Source organism: Physeter macrocephalus, unplaced genomic scaffold (assembly GCF_002837175.3).
Source record: "Physeter macrocephalus isolate SW-GA unplaced genomic scaffold, ASM283717v5 random_1, whole genome shotgun sequence".
NCBI classification, from domain to species: Eukaryota; Metazoa; Chordata; class Mammalia; order Artiodactyla; family Physeteridae; genus Physeter; species Physeter macrocephalus.
Genome location: NW_021145287.1, coordinates 54772 through 79621, shown reverse-complemented (window position 1 = coordinate 79621; position 24850 = coordinate 54772). Strand labels below are relative to the sequence as shown.

General features: G+C 50.6%; 2 protein-coding genes across 5 annotated transcripts; both read right to left on the bottom strand.

Annotated features, from left to right (window-relative positions):
* Positions 1-270: 270 nt before the first annotated feature.
* On the bottom strand, positions 271-3191 carry TIGD3 (tigger transposable element derived 3). The gene is made up of 2 exons (XM_007117429.4): positions 3133-3191; positions 271-2043 (listed from the first exon to the last, which is right to left on the bottom strand). The coding sequence occupies exon 2, from the start codon at positions 2025-2027 to the stop codon at positions 612-614; it is 1416 nt and encodes a 471-aa protein (XP_007117491.1). The 5' UTR covers positions 2028-2043; positions 3133-3191; the 3' UTR covers positions 271-611.
* A 1956-nt stretch (positions 3192-5147) lies between these two features.
* On the bottom strand, positions 5148-19107 carry DPF2 (double PHD fingers 2). Of its 4 annotated transcripts, XM_028482982.2 has the most exons (13): positions 19002-19019; positions 18085-18153; positions 14140-14300; positions 13652-13759; positions 13162-13325; positions 12230-12322; positions 11973-12051; positions 11424-11465; positions 10284-10421; positions 10028-10156; positions 9763-9875; positions 8806-8887; positions 5148-6463 (listed from the first exon to the last, which is right to left on the bottom strand). In XM_028482982.2, exons 2-13 carry the CDS (start codon positions 18141-18143, stop codon positions 6387-6389), a joined length of 1245 nt encoding a protein of 414 aa, XP_028338783.1. In that variant the 5' UTR covers positions 18144-18153; positions 19002-19019; the 3' UTR covers positions 5148-6386. The 4 variants fall into 4 exon arrangements, with proteins under 4 accessions (XP_028338783.1, XP_023989050.1, XP_007117488.1 ...); XM_024133282.3 differs by lacking the exon at positions 18085-18153 and having other exon boundaries at positions 19002-19107; XM_007117426.4 differs by lacking the exon at positions 11424-11465 and having other exon boundaries at positions 19002-19020.
* Positions 19108-24850: the final 5743 nt, after the last annotated feature.

Below are 24850 nucleotides of genomic sequence, written 5' to 3'. Positions count from 1 at the left end.
TCTCAGACACCACCCCTACCATGGCCGTCTGAGAGAGAAATCAGAGCAGCAGAAATGCCCTGGGCAACACTTGGGATCTGCCTGTTTGCCCGTGAGGAGTCCCCACGTCCTGGGAGTCCCTCCTGCCAGAGGAAGAGGTTCACTACCGGTCATCCGCAGACGGCTCCGGACGGCCGCGTCGCAGCCCCCCTCAGCAATCAATTTCACAAATCTGAGGTGCAAGCGTTCACCCTTCTCCCATGAAAATAACACCCTGGCCTCTTTTCTGATTAAAAACTTTATTTCCAGAAGCAGAACTGTTTTTAACACAGAATTCAAGGGATCGGCCTGTCGGTAAAGCCCGAATGCCACCTTCCCAAGTCCCTGACTCCACAGAGGTTCAGAAACCATGCAGCCTAGCTTCACTCCCTGACAGCCCACCTTTAGACCCTCTTCTCAGGGCTTGGAGAACTTTTCGCTCAGAGCTTAGACTTAGTCTCCCAACTTGTCTCCCTTCAACGCCTTTCACAAAAGCTCCATTTCCACGGGAAAGAGACCAGCCCCCAATCTGCCTTCTGAGAGGGCGTTTCCATGGGAAACAGGAGAGGAGGGGCTCCGGCTGGAAGGGCCCTTCACAGGCAGCAGAGTCGCTCCACCTCCTCCTCACAGGCGTAGAAATTTGCAAACAGCTCGGGGCCGGTGCCCTTGCACTCAATCCACCTCCTCAACGTGCCCAGAGCCCGGAGGGCGTCGGCTTTGGTGGGCAGGGGCTCCAAGCCGTCCTCTCCGCCCCCCGCCTGGTCTTCGGTGCCCACCTCCTCTTTGCACACTCCAGACACAGGCTCCTCATCCTCCAGGTCCACAAAACGGGAAAACTCTTCGAGGCTCAGCCCACCGGGGACGGGTGGCATCTCCGAGGCTTTGTGCGGGGCCAGGGCGGTTTTGCCTGGAGCCAGCCCTTCCTGAACAAAGCTGCTCACGATGAGCTGGAGAGGCACCTTGGCCCAGGCCGCTGCTGCCATGTGTAGAGCATCCAGCACTGTGATGCCTGCCCCGGCCTCAGCTAGCGATGTGCCAGCCCTCTCGCTCTGGACGGCAGCCAGCTTGCCTAACAGACGGCGCCGGTAATGGGCCTTAAAGGCCTGGACCACGGAGCTGGGCAGGGAAGGCGTGGTGCTAGCAGCGGACAGAGGCAAGAGCTTCACATGGCCGAGCCCGGGCAGGCCTGCCAACTCCTCCATCACTCGGGCAGCCAGCAGCAAGGCTACCTGTCGGCCCTGCCGCCCCATGTCCCGATCAAACTGTGCCAACCATTCTGACCAGGGGATGGCCAGGTCAGGGTGGTAGGAGGCGGGCAGGGCCTCACTGCTGACCCCAAAGAAGCATCTTGGGGCAGCCTGGAGCCCACTGACCAACACCCGCCGTTTCTCTGTGCCCCTGCTGTTGGCACACAGCAGCACCTGTACCCGATCACACACACCCACTCTGCCGGGCACTGCCCGATATAGCAAGGGCACTTCAGCACACCCAAAAATGTCCTCTGGGGAGAAATCTTTAAGAGAAAGAGGCAGCTGGGCCTGGGGCGTGGGAGCTGGGGGAGGCAGCTCAGGGGTGAACGGAGGCGCCACTACGTGGCGGGCCCCGAAGCCCACGTTGTTTCGGCGTTTCCAGCGGACCAGCCAGCCAATGCTGGGCACAAAGTCCTGGCCCATGATGTCGGCCAGCTCCTTGGCTTTGTGGAGCAGCATGGGCCCCGTCACGTCCCAGGCCTTGGCCTGGGCAATGTGGTACCAGCAGAGCAGGGCCTCATCGATCCCGCTGTACTTGGACTCCCGCTTGCGCTTGCGCAACCGGTTGGCCGTGCCACTACACCAGTCCGCCAGCAGCTTCTCCTTATTCTTGCAGATGCGGGAGATCTGGGGCTGGGAGACCTGGAAGCGCCGGGCCACCTCCGACTGGGACATCTTGGACTCATCCAGGAGTTCCAGCACCTGGATCTTCTCAGCCAGGGACAGGGCGTGAAGCTTCTTCTTGCTGCACAGCTCCATGGCGTCTCCACAGCACCTGTGTGGGGAGGAAACGGTGAGCGGGGGCAACGGTGGAGGCCACTCGTGTTGGGAGAGGAGGTCAGTAAGAAAAGAGATATATGAGGCTGGGAGATAGGCTGGCGTGGGGGAGAGGCCAGGGAAGACTGGACCAGCTGGAAGAGGGTGAGGGTACCCTGAGCAGGAGGTGAGAGGGCTGGGCTCAAAGGAAGGGAAATGGCCAGGCTGAGTGAGCAGCGGGCCGGGCAAAGACGGGGAGAAATGACAGAACAGAGCCCAGAGGAAGTGGCCCCCCGGTCAGAGGGAGAAGGGGGTCTGGGCTGGGGTTTGGGGGAGAAGGATGAATAGAGCCGAGGGGACAGCTGCAGAGGCAACAAAGGAGAGTGGACGGGCGAGGACAGGGGGCCTGGGGCCGAGTGGGGCAGCTGGAGGGATAATCAGAGCTGGCGGGGAGGAATCCCCGAGAGGGGGAGGGGGAGGGGGATGACGGCCTAGGCTGGATTTAGATGAAGATGTTCGGGGCAGGGTGGTGGAGTGAATGAACAGAATTGAGGTGAGGGATGGCGGCCTAGGCTGGAGGGATAATCAGAGCTGGCGGGGAGGAATCCCCGAGAGGGGGAGGGGGAGGGGGATGACGGCCTAGGCTGGATTTAGATGAAGATGTTCGGGGCAGGGTGGTGGAGTGAATGAACAGAATTGAGGTGACAGGTGTACAGACGACAAAGAGGGACGGATTGGGGGCCGAAGGAGCAAGTCTAATTTGGTGCTGGGTCATGAGCAGGTAAGGCTGGGCCAGGGTCCTGCCTGGAGGGGGAGGAGGAGCACAAGGCCGAAAGGGCAGGTGCACAGGCGACAAAGGGCCAGAGGGGTTAGGAGGCCGCGGGCAGCGAGAGGGGCGGGGTGTCCTCAGCCGGGAGGGTCGCGGCCTGGGAGGGGTACCACGGCGCGGGGACGAGCGTCCGGGACCGAGGCAGGCCGGGAGTCGGGCTCCGCAACCCTGCCGGCCTCTCCCCACGGTGACCCGGGGTCCGTCGGCTGGGCGGACCCAGTCATCCGCCCGCCGGGCCTCCAGGCCTCCCCGCCTCCCCGCCTCCCCCTCCGCACCCACCTCAGGCGCTCGTCCCGCGGCTCCCGCCCCGGCCCCGGCCCGGCTCCAGAGCCCCTATCCCGGCGGCTCCGGGAGAGGAGGGGAGGGACGCGCGGAGCGGACAGAGGGGCTGTGCGGGTGGCGGGCGCGTGCACAGCAGGGCCCCGAGCGCGCCGCCCGCGCCGGGCCCTCTCCCGACAGGGAAGACCGCGGTCCGCAGTTCAGCTCCCACCGCCTCAGCCCCGCCCCGGCCCAATTAGATTGGCCTTCGGTGGCGTCCATCCCGCCCCTGGCTAAGTCTCATTGGCCATCGCGAAAGTGGCGGGTCGCCGGGTCCCCTGGGGGACGGAGCTTCCAGTGCTAAGGGACTGCGAGGCGGATCCCGGACGTGGCGGGAGTCCTGGAGGCGCCGCCAGCCTCAGGAGTCCCGGCCCTCGGGGCCTGACGAGACTCTGGGCAGCGTGAACGCCGGAGGTCTTCCTAGCCGTGACCCTAGGCAGCTTCCTCATCTGCCAAACAGGTCTAATACCCCTCATCGAGTGGTTTTTTAAAAAATGGAAGGTTTTAAGCTACACAAAAGATGTTACCATGGACAGCACTGGCCTCACGTCTATCAGCCCGGCTACAATAAACTACTTGCTTGGGACCAGTTCTGGTTTAGGGTGAGAAAAGGTTTTTTTTTTTTTTTTTTTTTTTTTTTTTGGCCATGCCACGCAGCATGCGGGATCTTAGTTCCCCAACCATGGATCGAACCCGTGCCTCGGCATTGGAAGCGTGGAGTCTTAACCACAGGACAGCTAGGGAAGTCCCAAAGACTAATTTTTATTTAGTTTCGGTACCTGTTGGCAAGATTCTAGTTCCTAAACTCAAGATTTAATCTTATTCCCTTCCTTGGTAGCCTTCAGTTCTTTGCAATCAAATATAGACTTTCTAACCTGGGGTCTCGTGCTCCCCCTTCAGATCTAGCCTGCTTTCCCCTCCCTTCACAGCTCTGACTGCAAGGCTGGGGCCGCAGATGAGTCCCCTTTCTCATAGGCTTCCCTTCCCATCCCAATCCTGATTCCTCTCGCATCCTTCTGTAGGCCATCCTAACTCCGCCTGCCAACTTTCCAGATTTCCTCTCACTCAGGCCTGTTAGTGTTCTCGTCAGCATTCGCATTTCTTACATTTTTCTGTTCTGGCCTTAGACTACTGAACCACCAGGGCTCATCTCATTGCTTTCCTCCCTCTGCTCCAGGCCTACTTCCATGCAAAGGCATGAGGATGGGGGCTGTGCTGTCCCTAACAGTTCCCAAACCAGAGCACCCTGCTTACTTAACTGAACACAAGGGCCCAGGCCACACCTTTCAGTAGGCAACAGTGGCTTTCAGACTGTCCCAGAAAACCTTAAAGATACTTCAGGGGGTTCATAACTGATTCAAATCTTTAAAACGGCTGCAGGAAAAGGAAACTCACTTTTGTGCACGTATACCTGCCTGGAGGAAGGCTGCAGCGCTGCACTACGGGCCGAGTTCGTGCACGCTGCATACAATGCAAGTACGCCAGGCAAGCAAGGCTGAGGTATCTCTGCTCATGTTCGTTACTCGTGCAAAAAGGTTTCATGTGTCTCACTGTGATGTCATTAATTTTCTTGTCATTATAATCAAGCTTCTGGACCTATTTTTAAGTATCTGAAATCGCAAGGTCAACTGTTTCAAACCTGTCACCACTTGCATATACAAATCCAGCAGAATTTCCTCCAAACCAACCAAAATACAGAAATAAACAGGATTTTAAAGTTATTTTTTAACCCAAATTTTGTATTAATCAAAACTTCATTGTTCTTTATTAAAAAACTGTTATAACCTAATTTACATAAGAAATTAAATACCCAATTTTATATCAACTTAATCTATTGAGCTTACGCAAAAATTTTAATTTGGGGTAAAAGCTATGCTTCAAAACAATTAAAAGCCACTGTCCTAAGGAAGAAAGTTTTAGGAAGAAGTGGCCTTAACCAGGAAAGGGAGTCTGGAGATAAACAATCCAGCAGAGGGCTCTGTGTAAAAATGTTTATTTGTACTAATGCTTAGAATACAGGAACTAAAGAAAGAAAGAAAGAAAAAAAAAAAAGACACCTCAACTCCAAAGTGACAGTGAATTAGGGCCTGCCCACAGCCAAGGGGAAGGACACTCCAGGGTGTCCTGGCATGGACCGTCCCTGCCCCACTACTTAATGTCAGTGTCACCAGGCAGAAAATGGAAGAATCAGGGTGTGAAGACCTTACCAGCTGCTAGCGAGTGTGCCAGGGAAGCAAGGGATGCCTACGTGGCTTCCCCAGCACCCAGGAGCCAGGATACACAGAGCAGGAGGCAGAGGCTCCCAATTCAGTTAAGGGCAGGAGCTGAATGCCCAGGTCCAGGAAGAACAAAAAGGGGATTTCGGAGGTAGGCTTTTTCATCGAGTTAAAAAACAGGCACATTATCCAACATCTCCCTGTGGCCCCCAAGCTGTTGGCCTGGCCCCCTAATGCTTCCCCTCTCCCCACAAAACCAAAGGGAATAAGGAGGGGAGGCAGAAGACAGGAAATAACAAGGGTGGGGAATGCTTCAGTCACTAGAGACCAGGGCCTGTGACAGTGAGCCAGGCAAGCACAAGGAACAATCAGGTGAAGCTGCTACTCCCCCTGGGGTGGGCTGGTGGGGATGGGACAGAGCCGGGAGGGTGACCAAGAGTATCCTGGCTCAGGCAAAGGATCCTGGGTAGCGGGAACAGAGAGCCGCAGAGAGCCACTCTGGGGGAAGGAGGCTGTGAGGCTAAGCAGCACAGAGGGCTCCGGAAGCGTCTTGCAAGCTTGCTCAGTTCTCACTCCCAGCCGCTCTGGCAGAGGCCCCAGCCTGGCTCACCTCCAGGGGAAGGGAAAAGCCTGGGGACCAGAGTGGAGGCAGAGCTGAGAGACGTGAGCTGCTCTCCCACTCTTTCTGGGAGGACACGGTGTGAACCCTGTGAATACCAGGGCCGGGGCCCAAGGCAGACAGAGTGAATGCACTTCACGGAGAACAGTGAGAAGCTGGGCCCACAGGTATGCCTTGGGGCAGTGTGATGCTCCGCTCTCCCTGAGGGCCTGGGGCCAGAGGCGGTCAGAGCTGCCACCTCAGCTTGCTGCTGCCAAAGGCAGGTTGGCACGACCTCCCCGAGGTTCTCTGGACTTGTGAAAGAGATTAGGAAGGGAAGGTGGGTATGAAAAACAGGAGAGAAACAGCCCTAGATGTATGGGAGATCGGGGGTGGCCACATCAAGAGGAGTTCTGATTCTGGTAGATGGAAGCTTTCTCCTTCAGCAGGTCCAGACACAAGTGGCAGCTCCAACTTCCTGCAGAGAATAATAATGGGGTGAGGAGGGGCCCTGCACAATCCTCATCTGCTGTTCTTCTAGCCCCCACACCTCACCTCCAGCAGCAGGACTGGCTACAGGTAGGATGGGAGATGTTCTGCAGTAGCAAAGTTTCACAGTTATCCTGAGCAGGGAGGAACCCTAGGTCTTCAAATATCATGAAAAATAATTCTCAATGGAGATACAAGAAATAATCGCCTGGAGGCCTATTTCAGAATACAGATGCCCAGGCCCTCTTGGCCTATTAAATCAAAATCACTAAAGAGGACCTGGGTAGATATAACTTTTTTAAAGCTTTAAAAAGCTTTGGGCTTCCCTGGTGGCGCAGTGGTTGAGAGTCCGCCTGCCGATGCAGGGGACACGGGTTTGTGCCCCGGTCTGGGAGGATCCCACATGCCGCGGAGCAGCTGGGCCCGTGAGCCATGGCCGCTGAGCCTGCGCGTCCGGAGCCTGTGCTCCGCAACGGGAGAGGCCACCGCGGAGCGGCTGGGCCCGTGAGCCATGGCCGCTGAGCCTGCGCGTCCGGAGCCTGTGCTCCGCAACGGGAGAGGCCACAGCCGTGAGAGGCCCGCATACAGCCAAAAAAAAAAAAAAAAAAAAAAAAAAAAAGCTTTAAACTTGTGATTACAGAAGAACCAGACTTCATCATTCTCATGGCCCCAAAGGTTAGAATAAAGATCATGAATAGAGGCTTTAGAGAAACCAATATTGATTCCACATAAGACAGCTTTCTGTGAAGACCACGGAAAGATGGGAAGGGCTCCCCACCGTCACTAGGTGCCTGAGCAGAGGCTGAGGACCCAATCAGAGGAAAGGGGGCCAACTATGATGACCCAACTTGTTGGGACCCAAGTCTGGTTTCATAGAAAAACAGGAAATAATGTCCCTTATGAGAAAAATAACTAGGTCATACCTTGTTTATTAATATTTGCTATGGTTGGATTCTTCTACGCTTTTTTTTTTTTGAGAAACAAAATTAGCCCTTAATGCCTTGAAGTTAGACGCATAATTGTACATATGTGTATTCGAACATTATTCTGGGGGAAAGAATCCACAGCTTTTATCAGCTCTTCAGAGACATGTGACTCTCAAAAAGGTAAGATCCTTTCTGACCCAAAGGTAAACATGCAGCAGTTGATAAGCTTTTCTGTAAGCAGCCAGAGAGCGTTAACTACTTGAGGCTTTGTGAGCCACATACAGTCTCAGCCATATTTAAAAAAAAAAAAACTCTCTTTAAAAATGTAAAAGCCGTTTTTAGCTTGTGAGCTATATATACTAGCTGCAGCTAGGTTTGGCCAGAGGGTCATAGTTTGCAACCCCCTGACCTAGAGCCTAGACCATCTCATGGTTCTACGGGGTCCCCCCGCGAGCTGCCTGCAACTCTCCACTATCTCAGGGTCTGACGGCACTTCATTAGGAAAGTCTTTCTACAGTTAATGTAGAATTGTGCCTGTGAACTGATATTTTATGGTTAAAAAACCTCAAAAAACACACTACTTCTCCTCAAACATGGCATGACAGATGAAACTAATAAACGCAGTATGACAGATGAAAAAGCTGAGTGCTCCCCTGCAGCTGCTGAAGGACCCTCAGACTTTGTTAGTGGCCTCCTTCTCTAGGGGGTGACAGCAGTCTGACCTACACTACAAGTCAGCCCACATCACAGTGAGCTACTTTCTCTCGCCTGTAATGCTGGCCCACATCCTTTGTCACAGTAACAGCTACCAGGCATTTGTGTCCTTCTGAGTAAGCTTCTGAATTTCTATAAAGGAGGGGCTTCGGCACAGACACCTGGCTGGAAGAGGACTTGCGGCAAGGCAGCCACTTTTTGGTGTCACCACTGGTTTTGTCGAAGACCTTCCATAAACCTGAAGCATCGTTAAGCACTGCTGGAGGGCCAGAGTGACCCACTCAGGCTCCAGGTTCAACTCCCTCCCCCACACCGGCAGAAACAAATGCTCACATCTGTCAAGAATGGAGTGCTAAAACTAGTCTCGCGTCAGACAAGCTACGAACTGAGTTCCTTAGACTTGCTAGAGGAAGACAAATGTCTCCTTCTGGTCAGTATTCTCTGCTCAGCATCTGTTTTCTCTCAGGCTGCCGATTTTCTGTGTTTGTAAATGTTATCTGGTGCAAATGTACAAACATTAAAGCCTCAAAGTTGCAGTCCTAGGAAAGCACTCTGAACTGAGTGAAGGCCATGTGCCTACTCCCTAATCTGAAAGAATGTATCACTGATATGAGAACTCACTTACTGTACAAGTGATTTTCCAAGTTATTAATAAAACACTTGTTCTGAGTAAGAGATCAGGGAAACCTACCTTCAGGAGGCTCAGACATGGACGGGGTGAGACAATACATGTGGTAGCCACGATCGCAGTCATCACAGAAGAGAAGCTGGTCCTAGACAAGGCAAGATGGAAGAGGAAGGGGGGAGGCGAATGACTAATGGGCCTCAGTTGGGCCGCTGGGGACAGGTAGGAAGGGGGGCTTCTGCAGACACGGCTGCTAATTCCAGGAGGGGCAGGACAGATGGCAGTAAGAACAGACATGGGACCCTCTGGCCAGAAAATCACTGCTGTCCACTTCCACCCAGACAGAGTCACTACTGTCATCCCACCTGGACGCCACCAGCCGCCTAAAGGATCTCATGGCCTCCACACTGTTCCCTCCCAATCTGTTCTTCACAGAGCAGCCAAAGTTACCTTTTTAAAATGTAAGACAAACCACATCACTCCTGACTACACCATCAGACCTGATGGCACCTGCCTTCCAGTCTCATCTTTTACTTGCTCTCCCACAGCAGGAGGGCTCCAGCCAGCCACAGTGGCCTCAATCCACCCAGTGTGTCCACCTTTAGGCCTTTGTGCTGGCTACTCTTTCCTGGGAACACTCTCCAAATCTCCTTGGACTGTCTCCTTTGTATCATCCAAACCTCAACACCAACATCACCTCCTCAGAAAAGGCCTATCTAAATCAGTTATCCAGTTACTCTCTGCCACATTACTGGTTTCATTTTCTTCATGGGATATCATAAAAACGTCACCCATTTCCTTGCTTATTGCTTGTTCTCGCAAGAATGTAAACCCCATGAAAGCAGGGACCTTGTTTGTCTTTAGCGTGCTTATTGCCTAAATCAGTGCCTGACACAAAGTCGGTACTCAATGAACACCTGCCGAACAAATCAAAGTTCCCACAGGTGGAAAGTACAGTAAAAGCTGAGCAGGAGCGTGCTGGGGGTGGTGGGGGCGGGTACGGGGGCGGGACGACACACGCACATCATTCTCGGAGGTGCCACAGATGTTGCAGCACTTGCACTCGATGCACTGCCAGCGGTAGGTCTTCACTGCTGCCATCATCACGGGGGTGAACTGGAGGCAGGACGGATGCCCTGTGGGGGGGAGCGAGTGAAACAGGCAGCCGGAGATCGCGGAGAAGCGAGGTGACCTGGTTGACCGTGACAGCCACTGGATGCTGGCAAGCCACGAGCCCCTTGGGGACTGGGTGCCGGCTAGGGCTGCCCTGGCCCTGGGCTGGAGGTACCTGAGCGGCCACAGTCAGAACACGACACAAGCTCCTCGGGCTGTCCTGTCTTCTTGTTGATCTTGGAGTCCCCCAGGCAGAAGTCACAGTAGTTGTTGGGCAGGGCCAATCCATCGGGACCCTTCTTGGCTACAGGGAGAAAGGGAAGAACTTTCATGAGAGCCATGTGGGCCTCTGGGTCTTTCGACATCCCTGCAGGGAGGGCTTTTCACACCCAGGCCAACTCCTGTCTGCCCCACCTCTGACACCAGCTTACATTTCTGCTCCTCGGACCTCTGGGAAACCGGGGTGGGTGGCTGCGAGTCTTCCTTGTCCTCGCCCTCCTCCTCAGCCAAGTGGGAGTGGGCATAGTGGTAACTGAGGCCTGGTCGGTTCTTGTAACGTTTTCCACAAACTAAGCGTGGAGAAGATTGCAGAGAAAGGTGTCAGGATCCCAGAGTGCCACATCCCTGCCCCTCTAAGCTGTGGGCAGAGGTAATCACCCCCATCAGCTCTGCTCAGGGACAGGCCTTTAGTGACAGCCGCCTCCCCGTGGCCAGGAACATCAGGCCTGGGGCTCTCCAGCTTCCATGGCTCTTCTCCCTACTAAACCCCAGCCCACGGCCACCTCTACTCCTCCACGTAGGCTGTCTGGGAGGCTGAGCCCTTGCCCCATCACCACCCGCCCTGGGAATAGTCTGGGGAGCTCCAGGTCAGGAGGGAGAGGAAATTTCTATAGTCTTGCAATATGGCAGGAAGGAGGAAAGGTAGCAGAGACTCCAAACTTTTTTACCTCTCAGTAAATGAAGGAGGCTTATGCTACTCCACATATAACATAGCCCATCTCTGCCCAAATAAAGGAGCTAGGGGGCGGATCTCTTGGGGATAACCTACCAACTGAGTCTGCTGGGGTAGCTGTCTCCCAAAGAAACGCAAAGACACTCCCCCATCAGTGCCCTGCCCAACCCCCCCACCCCCCAACCAGCAAGGAAAGCAGATCCCCATGAGGCACCTCGCAGTTCTGAGCAGGGATACCGAGAAGAGCAGGGGACAGCAGGAAAGGAACAGGGAAGGGATGGGGGGTGGGGTGGCGGCATGGCGGGGAGCGCTAGTTGACCACTGTGTGTCTGCGGGGGAGGGGAGCAGAGGGATGTCTGTAACGGGCCCCTTGGAACGCTGCTGAAGCCGCCCCATGCAGTGGGCCCGAGCAGCCCTAAGAGCAACTCTGTGGGAGACCAGCAGTGGTAAAGGCAGCTTCCAGGACCGTGAGGAGTGGGGCACAATAGAAGGCCCACTGCTCCTACCCCATGCCATTCCAGAGACTTTAAAACTAGCATCACAGATGAGAAAGGCAGGAACAAGGGAGGAGGGGAAAAGGGATAGGAAAACCAAAAGTCTGAAAAGTTGAGAGAGCTACCTCTCTGGGGCGCTTTCGAGGTATGCTTTTGTTTGAAACTATCTGAAAGACAGAAAGAAAAGTCATGAGAAGAAGGCCTTGATACACTTGAGACAGGTGCAGCAGCCGCAGAAAAGCGGAGCAAACGAGAGAGAAACCCCAGCGGTGATGGTGCCCCCAGGGTGGAGGGACAGAAGTGGGGCAACAGAGAGAAAAGGGGGAGAGAGCACAGACATTGAAAAAGTCAGTGTTGGACTCTTGGGGCCCTGACTTGATTGGGGCCAGCAGACCTGGCTGCCACCTATTTGAGGCCAACCCTGCCTGCTGTGTGTGCCCCTCATGGGTACCCCCACCCCGAGGACAGCAATCTCCCCGAGAGCATGCAGGGCTCACCCACCGTGTAGCGGAGGCCAGGGCCTCTCAGGGATCTCAGAGAGAACCAGTCAGCAGGCAGGACAAGAGTCCAGGCTTGTTTTACCACTTTGAACAAAAACACAACCTTCCCTCCTCTCATATCCTGAGGAGCTGGGTCCAAGGCAAGGACTACCCACCCACTCGTGAGGCACTCACTGTCACAGGCATAGGGTTTATCTCGATCCTCCAGGATGGACGCGTCCAGCTTCTTACGGGCACTGCCCACACCTTTACCCTGTGAAGAAGAGCAAAAAGATGCCCTTAATAAGGTGTCTAGGCCTGAGGGGTTAGACTCTCCTGGAAGCTGGCTGCTCCTCTCACTCAAGAGGGAAAATGGCAACAAGAAGCAATAAAACAGTGGGGCTGCGCCGGCTACCTGAGCCCCCAGGCTGCAGGCAGCACCCGGCCCTCACCTTGGACTTCCCCTTGCCCCGACGCTTGGGAGTGTCTTCTTCATAGTCCTCATCATCGAGGTCATCCAGGAAGTCATCCGGTTCTAGGATCCGCTGAGTGGACAGGAAGATTAGGATGGGCAGAAATAAGGAACATCCAAAAGCTCCCCCATGATGGGACTGGCCAAGGCCGCCCAGAACCTCCTCTGAGCCCTGGCCCCTCCATTCCAGCCTCACTCCTCACTGCTGTTCTTTCAGTGCTTTGGGCTCTCCTTCCTCTGTGCCTCCTTCATGCTGCTCCCCTAGCCTGGAATGCCTTTCCCATCATCTCCAAGTGGCTAAATCAAACCCCATGTTTTCATAAAACTTTCCCTGATACCCCAAGTAGCTGTGGCCTCTCCTGCCTCTGATCTGCCACCTCAGGGGCATGTCAGTGGTGGTTCCCTTCTGACACCTCACTTCCCAGATTTAAATTAGAGCCTTCCTGCTTACTTGGGTGGCCTGGTGGGAAGTTTTTTTTTTTCTCACTGATCTGCTGCAGCCTCCCTATATGTGAAATGAGCAACAATACTTATTTCATAAGGTTGTAGAGACTGGAGAAGATGATGGAAAAGCACTTGGCACAGTGCCTGGCATATTTTTAGCTCCTATTATGTACAGTTTTATCTTCCTTGTTGGCAGAGACCAGGTCTGCATCACCCATGTAACCCCAGGCACCAAAAAACTTTGGTGGCAACAGAAGATGAATGAGAGTCTGTAGTTAGAAGGAAAGGAGCAGGAAAGACTGGAAGGTAACAATGAAGTCCTCATTAAGGAATGGAGCAGGAACAGAACTCCAGGTGGCTGTCTCCAGGCCCACAGCTTCTACTTCTATTCTGATTACTGGGTGGCCTCTGATAAAGAGGAGACTGATTTCCATCAAAGTTCCCTTAACCACAGTGTTAATCTTGTACCTTCCGTGCTCGACTGTTCGTCACAGGAAACTCGCCCAGGCTGTCATCATCAACTCGGGGATCTGGGGCGCCTCGCTTCTCCAAGGGGTCGGTGCGCAACAGAGCCTCTAAACTACTGCCGTCCTGAGAGATCAGCCCCTCCTTCTTCAGGGTCTGGTCTGTGTCTGCAGGCAAGGCCAGGAGAAGGCGAGGCTCAGAAGGGCTGAAAGCAGACCTCTCTGGGTGTACACAGTGCTAGACCAGCCACTAGCCAGTCACTGTCTTCTGGTCTCTGGCTACCCAGGAACCAAGACACCGTGGTTCACTTGGCACCATAACTTATCTGTTTACCTGTCTCTTCTATTCGACTGAGTTCTTTACAGAAGGAATCACATCTCAGTCATTTTAGTATCTTTAGGATCTAGCATTGGGCCTGGTACGTAACAGGTGATTGGCAGGCCTCCTACTCCACAGCAGGCTATGCCCCTGCTCAGGGAGGAGTGTGCTTTACCTGGTTTAATAGTTGGGAAAGAAAGTCTTGGATCCTCAGGAGGGTGGGCTCGCCGCTTTTTCCGCCAGCGCCGGGCAGGGTAGGAGTACAGCTGCCCAGAGGCCAATCCTGTGGAAGGGAAAAAGAGAGAGAAGTCAAGACCTAACCCTAGAAAATAATACCAAGCACCTTCTGCATGAGTAGGCCCTGACTGAGTTCTAGAGCAAGGGAGGAATATGGACAGTGAGGGCCTGGGGACGGGGTGGGGACAAGAAAAACAGATGTAAGCTCAGAGGCCTTGGCTAACACATAGCTCTCCAGAAGCCCAACAAGAGCTTCAGCAGTGCAGCCCTGCAGAAAACAAAGATGCTTCCTCCTCCCTGGGCTTCTAATCATGGGAAGACTATAATCATCCATGGGTGGGAAGCAGTAAGGAAAACCCTTTCAGCTGGCTCATCACCCAAGAGGAGGAAGCTTCTTCCTCCTTGTGCTCCTGAGTGGACCCTCACCTGGACCCCGGTGTCGCTTTTCCATCCAGATATAACAGTTGCTCTGTGCTACTCCGGTCTGTGAGTCCAAGAAAGGCAGGCGCACGCTGCGCTCAGCACAGAGGCGGGCGTTGTAATTGTGGCACTGCTCCATTGCATCTTTGTAATACTGCTCCCCAAGGCTGCAGGAAAGACAAAGATCAGGTGTGTGTGTGTGTGTGTGTGTATGTGTTGGGCTGGTGCTGAGCTATCCTTTTCACTTGCCATCTGCTTCTCCAGAAGGCTCAAGGGACCCGGAGAGTGTCACTCTGCTTTTATTTGCTACCATTTCTGCCTCATGGGACACCAAGCCCCTTCACTAAGCCATTATGAGGAAAGGTACTTTACAAATAAATTACCGTCAGGAACACAGGATTTCATCATGTGACTAATCAGACCTTAGTCTAACCCACAAAGAGGGGAAGAAAATAATGTTCATTCTGTGCCTCTCAAGAGTATAACCCTGTGCTAGCCAAGATGCTATTTCTCTCAACCCTCAGGATTCTGAGAAGCAGAGGTTAGCTCCTTTTTACAAATGAGAAAAGAGTTCAAAAAGGTCTGGGGGACTTAGGAAACTATATTTAGCAAACTCTATACAAACTCTATCTATACAAACTATACAATGAAATTCTACTTAGCCATAAAAAAAAAAAAAAGAAGGAAGCTCTTTGTATACTAACATTAAACAATCTCCAAGATAACTAGAAAAAAAAAAAGGTACAGGGCTAAGGAGTGTTATAGGATGCCACCATTTATGTAGCCAATTGGTGGAAAAGAAACTGTAGGCCTCCAAGGAGAAAAACCAGGTGACTAGGGGACTTTCTCCTATGTGCCATTTTATATCTTCTGAATTTTAAACTAGGTGTTTAGCCAACTAACTAATTCTATATACTAATTTTACAATCAATGGAAAACATCAGAAAATACTTGAACACTTTCAAAGCCTACTTTCTACTGAGTACCACTACACTGATACAAAACCTGTCTGCTCAAAGGCCTATCCTAGGCCCTTCTCCATTCTCACACCATCAAACGTTTTAGGAAAGAAACTTCTTGGACTCAAAAGATTCAATTTGAAATCTGATTTTTTAAAGTGCTTTAAAAAGCTGCAAAACAGCACAGTGCCAGGAGTTATCTGGTTCTAAGAAGCATGTATGGGCTTCCCTGGTGGTGCAGTGGTTAAGAATCCACCTGTCGGGCCTCCCTGGTGGCGCAGTGGTTGAGAGTCCGCCTGCTGATGCAGGGGACACGGGTTCGTGCCCCGGTCCGGGAAGATCCCACATGCCGCGGAGCAGATAGGCCCGTGAGCCATGGCCGCTGAGTCTGTGCGTCCGGAGCCTGTGCTCCGCAACGGGAGAGGCCACAACAGTGAGAGGCCCGCATACCACAAAAAAAAAAAAAAGAAAAGAATCCACCTGTCAATGTAGGGGACAAGGGTTTGATCCCTGGTCCAGGAAGATCCCACATGCCACAGAACAACTAAGCCTGTGCGCCACAACTACTGAGCCTGCACTCTAGAGCCCGCGAGCCACAAGTACTGAAGCCCGTGCACCTAGAGCCCGTGCTCTGAAAAAAGAGAAGCCACCGCAATGAGAAGCCCGCACACTGCAACAAAGAGTAGCCCCGGCTCACCACAACTAGAGAAAGCCCACGCACAGCAACGAAGATCCAACTCGGCCAAAAATAAAAGTAAATAAATTAAGAAGCATGTATATAGAACCAATCTTGTTCTCATGCTTCACGGTTTAACAAGTACTTTAGTATGGGAACTTTAACTATATTCACATTTATATATCCAATCAATCTCAAAATAAACAAAATGAGGGCAGAGATGATTTCTTTCCCACAATATCCTCAGTACCCACGATGGTGTCTGAAACATCTCGACTAAGGAGTAAAAAAACCTGGCTTGGCTGCAAGTCACCACATAAACATGGACATTTAATCAACCTACGTGGACCTCAGATTCCTATGCTATTGATTGGGGAGGCTGAACTAGATAAGCTGACATATTCTACAAGAGGGAGACTCCTAGCAAGAGAAGCTGAACCGAGGTCCTCTGTTGTTTGTGTCCATAACTCAAGCTCCAGCAACAAACCCTTCTCTTGAATCTGAGGGGGGCTTTCACTGGGCAGCCACAATAGACCACTTAGGCACAGCTGAGCACATTCCCAACAACTGAAAAAGACGCACACTGCACACACATCTTGTGACACCACAAGGCAGCCTGGCTTGATTCAATGCGCTGTAATGACTGTAATTTGAGGTAGGCATGAATCCTGTATTGGAGAGTACAGCGAAGGGAACAGGCTCATATTTGCTCGCCTTTAGGAGGCAGCCATGTCCGCACTAAACAGAGGAAAACTGGATAAACAAGGCTGAGTGCAGCAGCTCCTTTGTTTCCACTGATGGGAATTGACACTGACACTGTAAGTCAAATGGAAGGAAGGGCTAGACAGGCTGAGAGCTGCAAAGTCAGAACAAGGAAGCTGGAAACAGCTGGGGGGATGGATGAGAGATGTTCTATCAAAGCTCTTGTGAATTAAGTGGAATTTCGGAAGGTGGGGCAAACTGTCTCGTGAGTAAGAGAGCTGAGAATGAAACACCAGTTGGAGGAAGAGAGGATCTGATGAGGATAGAGCAAGAGAGAATGAGAGAGATCTCTTAAGAATCTAAGGCTCCTATTTCAAGAAATTTCAAGGTAACATCATTCTCCAGATCTCGTTACGTAACTCAGAGGATTTCAAAACCAGTCAGCAACCACAGCTATTTTATACTATTATTTTGCCCTAGTAAGACCCCTTAAAGATTGTTTCAATTCTGACACCACATTTGGGAGGGACAGAAAATTTATAAACAGGGAAATTCTTCTCCCAGAACAAGATGCAAGTCAGAAAAGATGAGCTAGTAGTCCTGACCTCGATGTATAACCTCAGCTGTCAGAAGACTAGGCACACCATGATCAAGAGAAGCGCCAGAAAAGCACCTCTTTCCAGGATAAGAATGGTACAGGAAGACTGCAAGTCCCTTCTTAAAGGGCAAGTTCTGTAGGGAAATGTATTAACTGTGGTCCACAGCTCTCTACAGCTAGAACTGAGGAGGAGAAAGTTGGTTTCTCATTACTGGCATTCAGGAACCAGTGGCTGGTGACCCTCACGATCTCTACAGTTCTTTTAAGAGAAATAAGAAGTCATGCTCTATTTAAATGGCCAAACCCTCATTTCTAACATCACACAAAAGGGCTGCTAACCCTATTTCCCAGATGAAAGTCTTCCAACATAAAGAATCTCATTACATATAACTCTTAAACCTAGGCTAGTCTGACATTCCCCCAGTACAGGAAGGTTTCCAAGGTATAAGCTTTGATTCTTTTTCGAGAAGCATGAAACCTGTGTAAAACCTACCCTTACAATGGGACAGGAGGAGTCAACAAAGAGAAAGGTAGGGAAACAAAGAAAGAACATCTGAGTCAGGAAGGATAACTATATAAATGGCAGATCAACAGCATCATTCCTAAATTGAGGGAAATGTCAGCTTGAAGAGAGAGCTGGGGAAACTGGAGTGGGCAGATCAGAGAGAAAGATAATAGTGTTGGGAGGAGGGGTGGCTGAAAGAGGCAGCAGGATGGAGCTGAAAGCAAGTTAAAAAAAAAAAAAACCCACAAGAGGAGAAAAAGGCACTTAGCTTAATGGAAGTGGGAAAGCATTTTCAAAGAAAAGGCTGCAGGCAGGAGGAGGGAGAGAAGCAAATGTACGCTTAAAAAGGGCTCTTGGGAAGAGTGGGGCTCAGCCCACCACAAAGACAGATGAGAAGCTGTGAGTCCTTTAGAAGAGTTCCCAAACCTTTACCTTGTCATTCAGTCAAAATCCAAAACTAGACACCTAGACAGCTCTCAATTTTCCTACCTCTGCAGCCAGCCAAACTTACCCATTAAAGGAGCTTGCTGTATTCGCCCACGGGGGGCATGAACCCATTGCAAAATTCATTCAGATTCTTCTGCAGGGAGGAGGCTGGGTTACATCAAATCCCAAGGCATCTTTAACTCACAGCTAACAGGCCAGTCTCCATTTACCCAACAACCATTAACTTTAACCTTGCTCGAAATCTGCCTAGCCCAAGAGTACTGCAGAGCGAAGACGGCCGGCCTAGATGCCCCTCTGGGCGGCAGGGCGGCCTGGACCGCGTCCGTCCAATGCCCGCTTTTGGATGGCTGGGATTGGGCGGAGCGCAAAGGCCCTATTCCCTGAAGTTCTTTCCCTCTGTATCTGCTCCTCAACAAATTCTTCCCAAGAATATTTTTGGTCTCGGGTACCTGATACTCAAGGACCACCCGCCCCCCTCCCCCCACCCGGAACATCACGGGGCTGTTTAGAATAAAACAGCCCAGAGTGCTTAACAGCGCCAGGGCTGCCGAGCCTGCTCCTCCAGGGCCAGTTGCGTGCAGCCGATGAGAAGGGGTCGGCGGCTGGGCCACTCCCGGGTCCGCCCTCTGCCCGGCTCCCCCGGACGGAGGCGTCTCAGGAGGGAACCCGGGACCGTCTCTCGTACGCAACAAGGGCGCCATACTCTGGAAACCCTCAGCATGAAGGCAGCGCCCAGACCGCATAGCCCCACAGGGAGGCTGCCCGTTAGGGGCTCCCGTGGGCCACCCTCAGGGCCTCCACAAGTTTCCAAAGAAGCGCAACGTCTTCTCCGGAGTCTCCTGTTGCCCTCCCCACTAGGAATCGCAACAAGGCCTTCCCGGGCACGACCCTCTCTCCGCCTCGTCCCTTCCCATACCGCCCCCTGCTCCCAGGCCCCTTACAAGACCTCCCGGCCTAGGAGAGATCGAAACGGCCACTCACAGCTTCACTACATTTTCCACCACAGCCGCCATCTTCCCGGCTCCTCTCCCTCAGGCCTGGAGGCCCGGAGCCCGCAGCGCGCAGGCGCTGGGGCCGCACGGGGAACCAGTTTCCTCGTCCTTCTGCGCAGGCGCCGCCCGGGTGCGCGCGCCCGAGAGCGAGCGACGGAGAACGAGTCCCTGGCCGGTTCTCCCGGGCCAGGGAGACGAGGGACGAATGCGCAGGCGCGACGGAGACGGGCGCGCGTGACGAGACTCGGGCTCCAGCTCTCCCTCTTCCACCTGGTGGAGTGGGAGGAGAGAGAGAGGGTCTGGGCCCGTCCAAAAATGAGAAGGTGAGAGGTTGGTGAGAATTGGCAGGCCCAGAGGTGGCCTAGATAGAGTTCATGCGTCCTGCTAACTCGCCGACCTTTCTTTAACCTCGTGGTTAACCCTTTACACTCGCTTACAGGCCAGGGGTTGTTGGGTACTCGAAGGTAAGAGGAGTGAACAGTCCACTTGGGCTGCCAAACATGTGCTCATTTTAGGGAGGGGGAAATTAACTCCCAGAACCTGGCAGATCTTTGGCCTGAATATTGGGGGTCTGATAGAAGTTCCCCCACCTTCCTGCCACCGTATCAAGCCACTAACTTAATTGATGCCCCCCTCTTCTCCCTTGCTTACTACTCCCAAGCTCGTTCCCTCCATGAAGAACTTCCCTCCTGCAACTCTCTTCTGTACCATTCATTTTTCCTTCACTATGGAATCACGCAAATTCGTCTACAAATACGGCTTAGTATCGTCTTTTAAAAAAATCAGAGCCCTTCCTTAAGCCCATTTTGCTTTTGATTGTCACCCCATTTCTTTTCACCCTATAAAAACACATATTCTGTTTATACTCCATATCTCTGTTGACTTATTTCCAAGCCTCTTTCTGCCCAGTTTAATGGGGATTTTGTTCCCCCAGTTTATTGAAACATCTTCTAACAAAGACACCACGACCTCCATTTCAACAGATTTAGAGATTTCCTCTCTGTCCTTATCAGCCTATCAACCCCCATGACACCATTGACCATTCCCTTCTTTTTCAAACTCTTCTCCAGGTCTCTGAGACACGCAGTCTTCTGGCTGTCCCCCTATCACACTGGCACACCTTCACAAAGAGGCTATCCTATCCTATCACAGAGGCTCACCTTCAGCCTCTTTTGCTGACTCTCCATCCTCTCTTCCACCTGTAACTATCAGAGCCCCCAGGGCTTGGTCTTTGGTCCTGGTAATATATCTTATTTCAGCAATTCTAAGATGTACCTATTCCCCACCCCTCCCCCATTTTAATACTTCAGGACACATCTTACCATCACTGTGCCTTAAAATCATGTTTGGCAGATGAGAGTTGAGAGGTATTTTCATTGCCTACCCTGCACCAAACTTGCAGAATAGGTATCAGCGGCTTGGAAGGACACCCAGCAACAATCCTGGTGCACTCTTGTACCCCCAAATGATTGTGGGTATCACAGGTGACTCCAAAGCAGGAGTCAAAAGTATGCATTACAGCCTGAATGTTTGTGACCCCCAAATGCATATATTAAAGCCCTACCCCCAGTGTGATAGTATTTGGAGGTGGGGTCTTTGGGAGGTAATTAGATTTAGACGAGGTCTGAGGGTGGGGCCCTCATGATGGTATTAGTGCCCTAATTAGAAAAGGAATCCAGAAATACCTCTCTCCATGAGGAAAGGCCATGTAAGGACACAGCAAGAAGGCAGACGTCTACAAACCAGGAAGTGGACTTCCACCAGGAATCAAATCTGCTGGCACCTTGATCTTGGACTTCCCAGAGCGTCCAGAACCGTGAGAAGTAAATGTCTGTTGTCTGTGGTACTTTGTTACAGCAGCCTGAACTGTCTAAGACAGTGTGCGAGCCCTGAAGCTGAGCACACACATACCCCATGACTGAGTAATTCTGTCTGTGGATACATATATGGGAAAGCCTGTATGAGAATGCTCACAACAGCATTAATTGTAATAGCCTCAAACTGGAGCATCCCAAATGCGCACAGCACTACAGTGGATTAAACAACATTCAAAAGAACAAACTATTGCTACCCAACAACACGAATGAATCTCAAAAAACTTAATATTTGAATAAAAGAAATCAATTTTGAAAGAGGACATATCGTATGATTCCATTTATATCAAGTTATGTAAACGGACACACTAACCTATGGGGATAGAAGTCAGGAAAGTGGTTCCCTGTGGAAGATAATAACAAGGTGGGGGGGGCACTAGGTGGCTAGTAATGTTCCTTTTCTTCATCTGGGTTACACAGGTTTATTCACTTTGTAAAAATTCATTGACCTACACAAGATTTGTGCACTTCTCTGTAGGTATGTCTCAATAAAAATTTTTAAATAAAAAGTATTAGAAATGATAAGTAGACTAGTTCTCTATTATTGGAAAGGCAGTTTATGAGCCCAACACCAATGGCTTTCGATTCTTTTAGGATTCTTTTAAGAAATACTCCATCACTGAACATCAGATACTCCCTATGCTCTGAACCACTGACCGATATATGTATAGTGTTACTCTTACAGGAACCAAGGAGTGGAAGTCGGGGTGCAGCCTCTTGCAATCTCAACTAATGACTCTTTTGCAAAATGTTTGTTTTCTATTTCTGCCGCTCAGGGCTCTGGCTGATCTAGAGCCTTTAGGATCCAATGAAGGAATGCTTCCACCAGGGGGCACAAAAATGTTTTCTCTAAATTAGGATCTGAGACTGCCAGTGGGCTATTTTGAGTTCCATCTGCCACCGGGCAAAGTAAAAAGTGGGTACCATTGTTGGCTGGGGTGACTGATTTTAATTCTCTAGGGTAAATAGGATTGCTGTTACCCAGTGGGGGCAGGGAGAAATATAAACAAAACCCAGGGGATCTGCTTAATATTACGTTCAGGGAAGGGAATACCCTGACGATCCAGTGGTTAGGACTCGGCGCTTTCACTCTGAGGGCCCGGGTTCGATCCCTGGTTGGGGAACTAGGATCCCGCAAGCTGAGCAGCCAAAAAAAAAAAAAAAAAAAAATTACACTCAGGGAGACAGGCTCCTGATTGGGTATTTTTCAAAAAATTATTTTCTTTATTTTTGGCTGCATTGGGTCTTCGTTGCTGCGTACGGGCTTTCTCTAGTTGCAGAGAGCGGGGACTACTCTTCGTTGCGGTGCACAGGCTCTAGGTGCGTGGGCTGCAGTAGTTGTGGCTCACGGGCTCAGTAGCTGTGGCTCGGGGGCTGTAGAGCACAGCCTCAGTAGCTGTGGTTCATGGACTTAGTTGCTCCGCGGCATGTGGGATCTTCCCAGACCAGGGCTCAAACCTGTGTCCCTGCATTGGCAGGCGGATTCTTAACCACTGCACCACCAGGGAAGCCCACCTGATTTGGTATTTAATTCCAACCTTCCCGCTGAATACAAACTACAAAAACAGAGCAAGTGAAAAAAAACTTAAAAGCATTGACAAGCTAGTAAAATAGTGAAGAATTCCTGAGCTAACATTTAAGAGGTTGAAGCCCAGAGCTGTAAGCCCAGAATTCAAGGCAATTTTGGTCCTGGGGACATTTACTGATCTGGAAGATATAACTGTGAAGCTAAGCTGTTGTTTGGTGGTCTTTGGTGGGGAAGGTCAAAATAAAAACCCAGAGCCTGCCCAGGGTAGAAGTCAGATACCCTACTACCAATACATACACACTTTAAGATGGGATCCTAACTTCTGTGGACTAGTAGTCCAGAATCATATTATCCAGGTGGTCCAGGGAAGCTCAAGCCTTGAACTTGGATTAAGTGGACCCATCCTTATAATGCCCCTAGTCACCTAGCAGAAAGAAGCATATTTGGGACCAAGCAATATCCTTTCTGAAAGAATGTACTGTCATCCAAGGCCTCAAATTATTTCTAAAAATACTTTTTCAGATACAATATCCAGCTCTTAGTCAAAGATAATCAGGCACACAGAGAAACAAGAAACCTTTCACAAGAACTGACTGCAGGGCTTCCCTGATAGTGCAGTGGTTAAGAATCTGCCTGCCGACACAGGGGACACGGGTTTGAACCCCGGTCCGGGAAGATCCCACATGCGGCGGAGCAACTAAGCCCATGTGCCACAGCTACTGAGCCTGCGCTCTAGAGCCCGGGCTCCGCAACGAGAGAAGCCACCACAATGAGAAGCCCATGCAGCGCAACAAAGAGTAGCCCCTGCTCACAGCAACTAGAGAAAGCCCGTACGCAGCAATGAAGACCCAACACAGCTAAAAATAAATAAAATTAAGAAAGAAAAAAAAAAACTGCAAACAATATAAAGCACAGATTGACCCACATAGATTTAAGATGCTGGAATTATCTGATACCGACCATAACATAACACTGCTTATTGTGTTTAAAGAAGATAAAGACAAGTGTAAAAATATCTGCAGGCAACAAATTTCTATTAAGAAGTGTCACAACAGAATTTTTAAAGAACCACATAGAACGCCTCCAACTGAAAAATACAAACACCAAAATTAAGAACACAATGAATTGGTGAAAAATTGAATTAGGCACTGCTGAAGAGAGAATGAGTGAACTACAGGATACATAGGAAGACATTGTCTTGTCCTTAATACAGCATGGAAGACAAAAGCAAAGAAAATACTGAATTAGACTAGAAACATAGAGGATATATAGAGAGATCTAAGATACATTTAATTGGAGTCCCAGAGGGTAAGGAGAAAGAAAGGGGGTAGAGGCAATATTTAAAGGGATCAATAATTTTCCAAAAATGATGAAATACACGAATTCACACGTTGTAGAAGCCAAATAAAGCCGAAGCAAGCTAAAGAAAGACAATGGAAATAAATACTGAAGTGTCATGATGTCTGCAGCTTACTTTCAGAAGGTCAGGAAAAAAGTTTTTACATTAAAGAGAGAGCAAATGAGGCAAAATGGTAATAACTGGCAGATCTAGATGAAGGTGTATGGGTGTACACTGTACTATCCTAATATTTCTATGGGTTTGAAATGCTTCAAAATAAAAAGTTTCGGGGAAGTGTCTATCCAGGGAGATCCACCAAGAACTCAAATTCTTTAAAAAAGAAGATTTAGGACATGTCACCTGGTAAAGAACCCTGAACAGGCAAGATGCAGGTTGAAGGCAAAGGTATCAAGAACTGAGTAGTGAAGAAGGGAGGTTATTCATACCAGACAAAGCTTTATTGTAGAAAAGTCTACATATATTTCTTTTCTTGCTGTGTCAAGTGTATTTTTTATATATTTTAATTCTCCCATTCTTCTCTCTTTCTCTCCACTCTTGTGTATGGGGTATATTGGTGGTAATTAACTTTACAGTGTAGTTTATAGTTTGCAAAATATTGAGATGGGCTGGTAAAGGAATTGCAGGGGGAATGGACTTCATCTCGAAATCCTGGACTTGGAAGTGGATGTGATCATTGACAAGATTGTGAGTTGTCTCCCTTTGGGAACTGGGAAATGAGTGAATGTATTTTGGACAGAAAGAGGCATAGATGTATTATACCAGGGATGATATATATATATGTATATCATCCCTGGTATAATACATCTAAATATATATATATAAAATATAAAATAATACCTATGATATTTTTAAGAGTAAATACTAGAATAAGGACATGCATGGACGTTGGACATCTAAAACAGTGGACTGTAGGGATATTTGTCTTTTTTTTTTTTTTTGGCTGTGCCGTGAGGCTTGCGGGAACTTAGTTCTCTGACCAGGGATTGAACCTGGGACCACAGCAGTGAAAGCGCAGAGTCCTAACCACTGGACCACCAGGGAATTCCCATGGCATATTTGTCATTTTTTTGGCTGTC

Excerpts from the sequence above, each read along its gene's own strand:
- TIGD3 (XM_007117429.4), bottom strand. The coding sequence starts at position 2,027 with ATGGAGCTGTGCAGCAAGAAGAAGCTTCACGCCCTGTCCCTGGCTGAG.
- DPF2 (XM_028482982.2), bottom strand. The coding sequence starts at position 18,143 with ATGAATTTTGCAATGGGTTCATGCCCCCCGTGGGCGAATACAGCAAGC. Across the intron at positions 10,422-11,423 it reads CTCGAAAGCGCCCCAGAGAG|TTTGTGGAAAACGTTACAAG; the intron begins GTAGCTCTCTCA and ends CTCCACGCTTAG. Across the intron at positions 6,464-8,805 it reads CATGTCTGAGCCTCCTGAAG|GAAGTTGGAGCTGCCACTTG; the intron begins GTAGGTTTCCCT and ends TATTCTCTGCAG.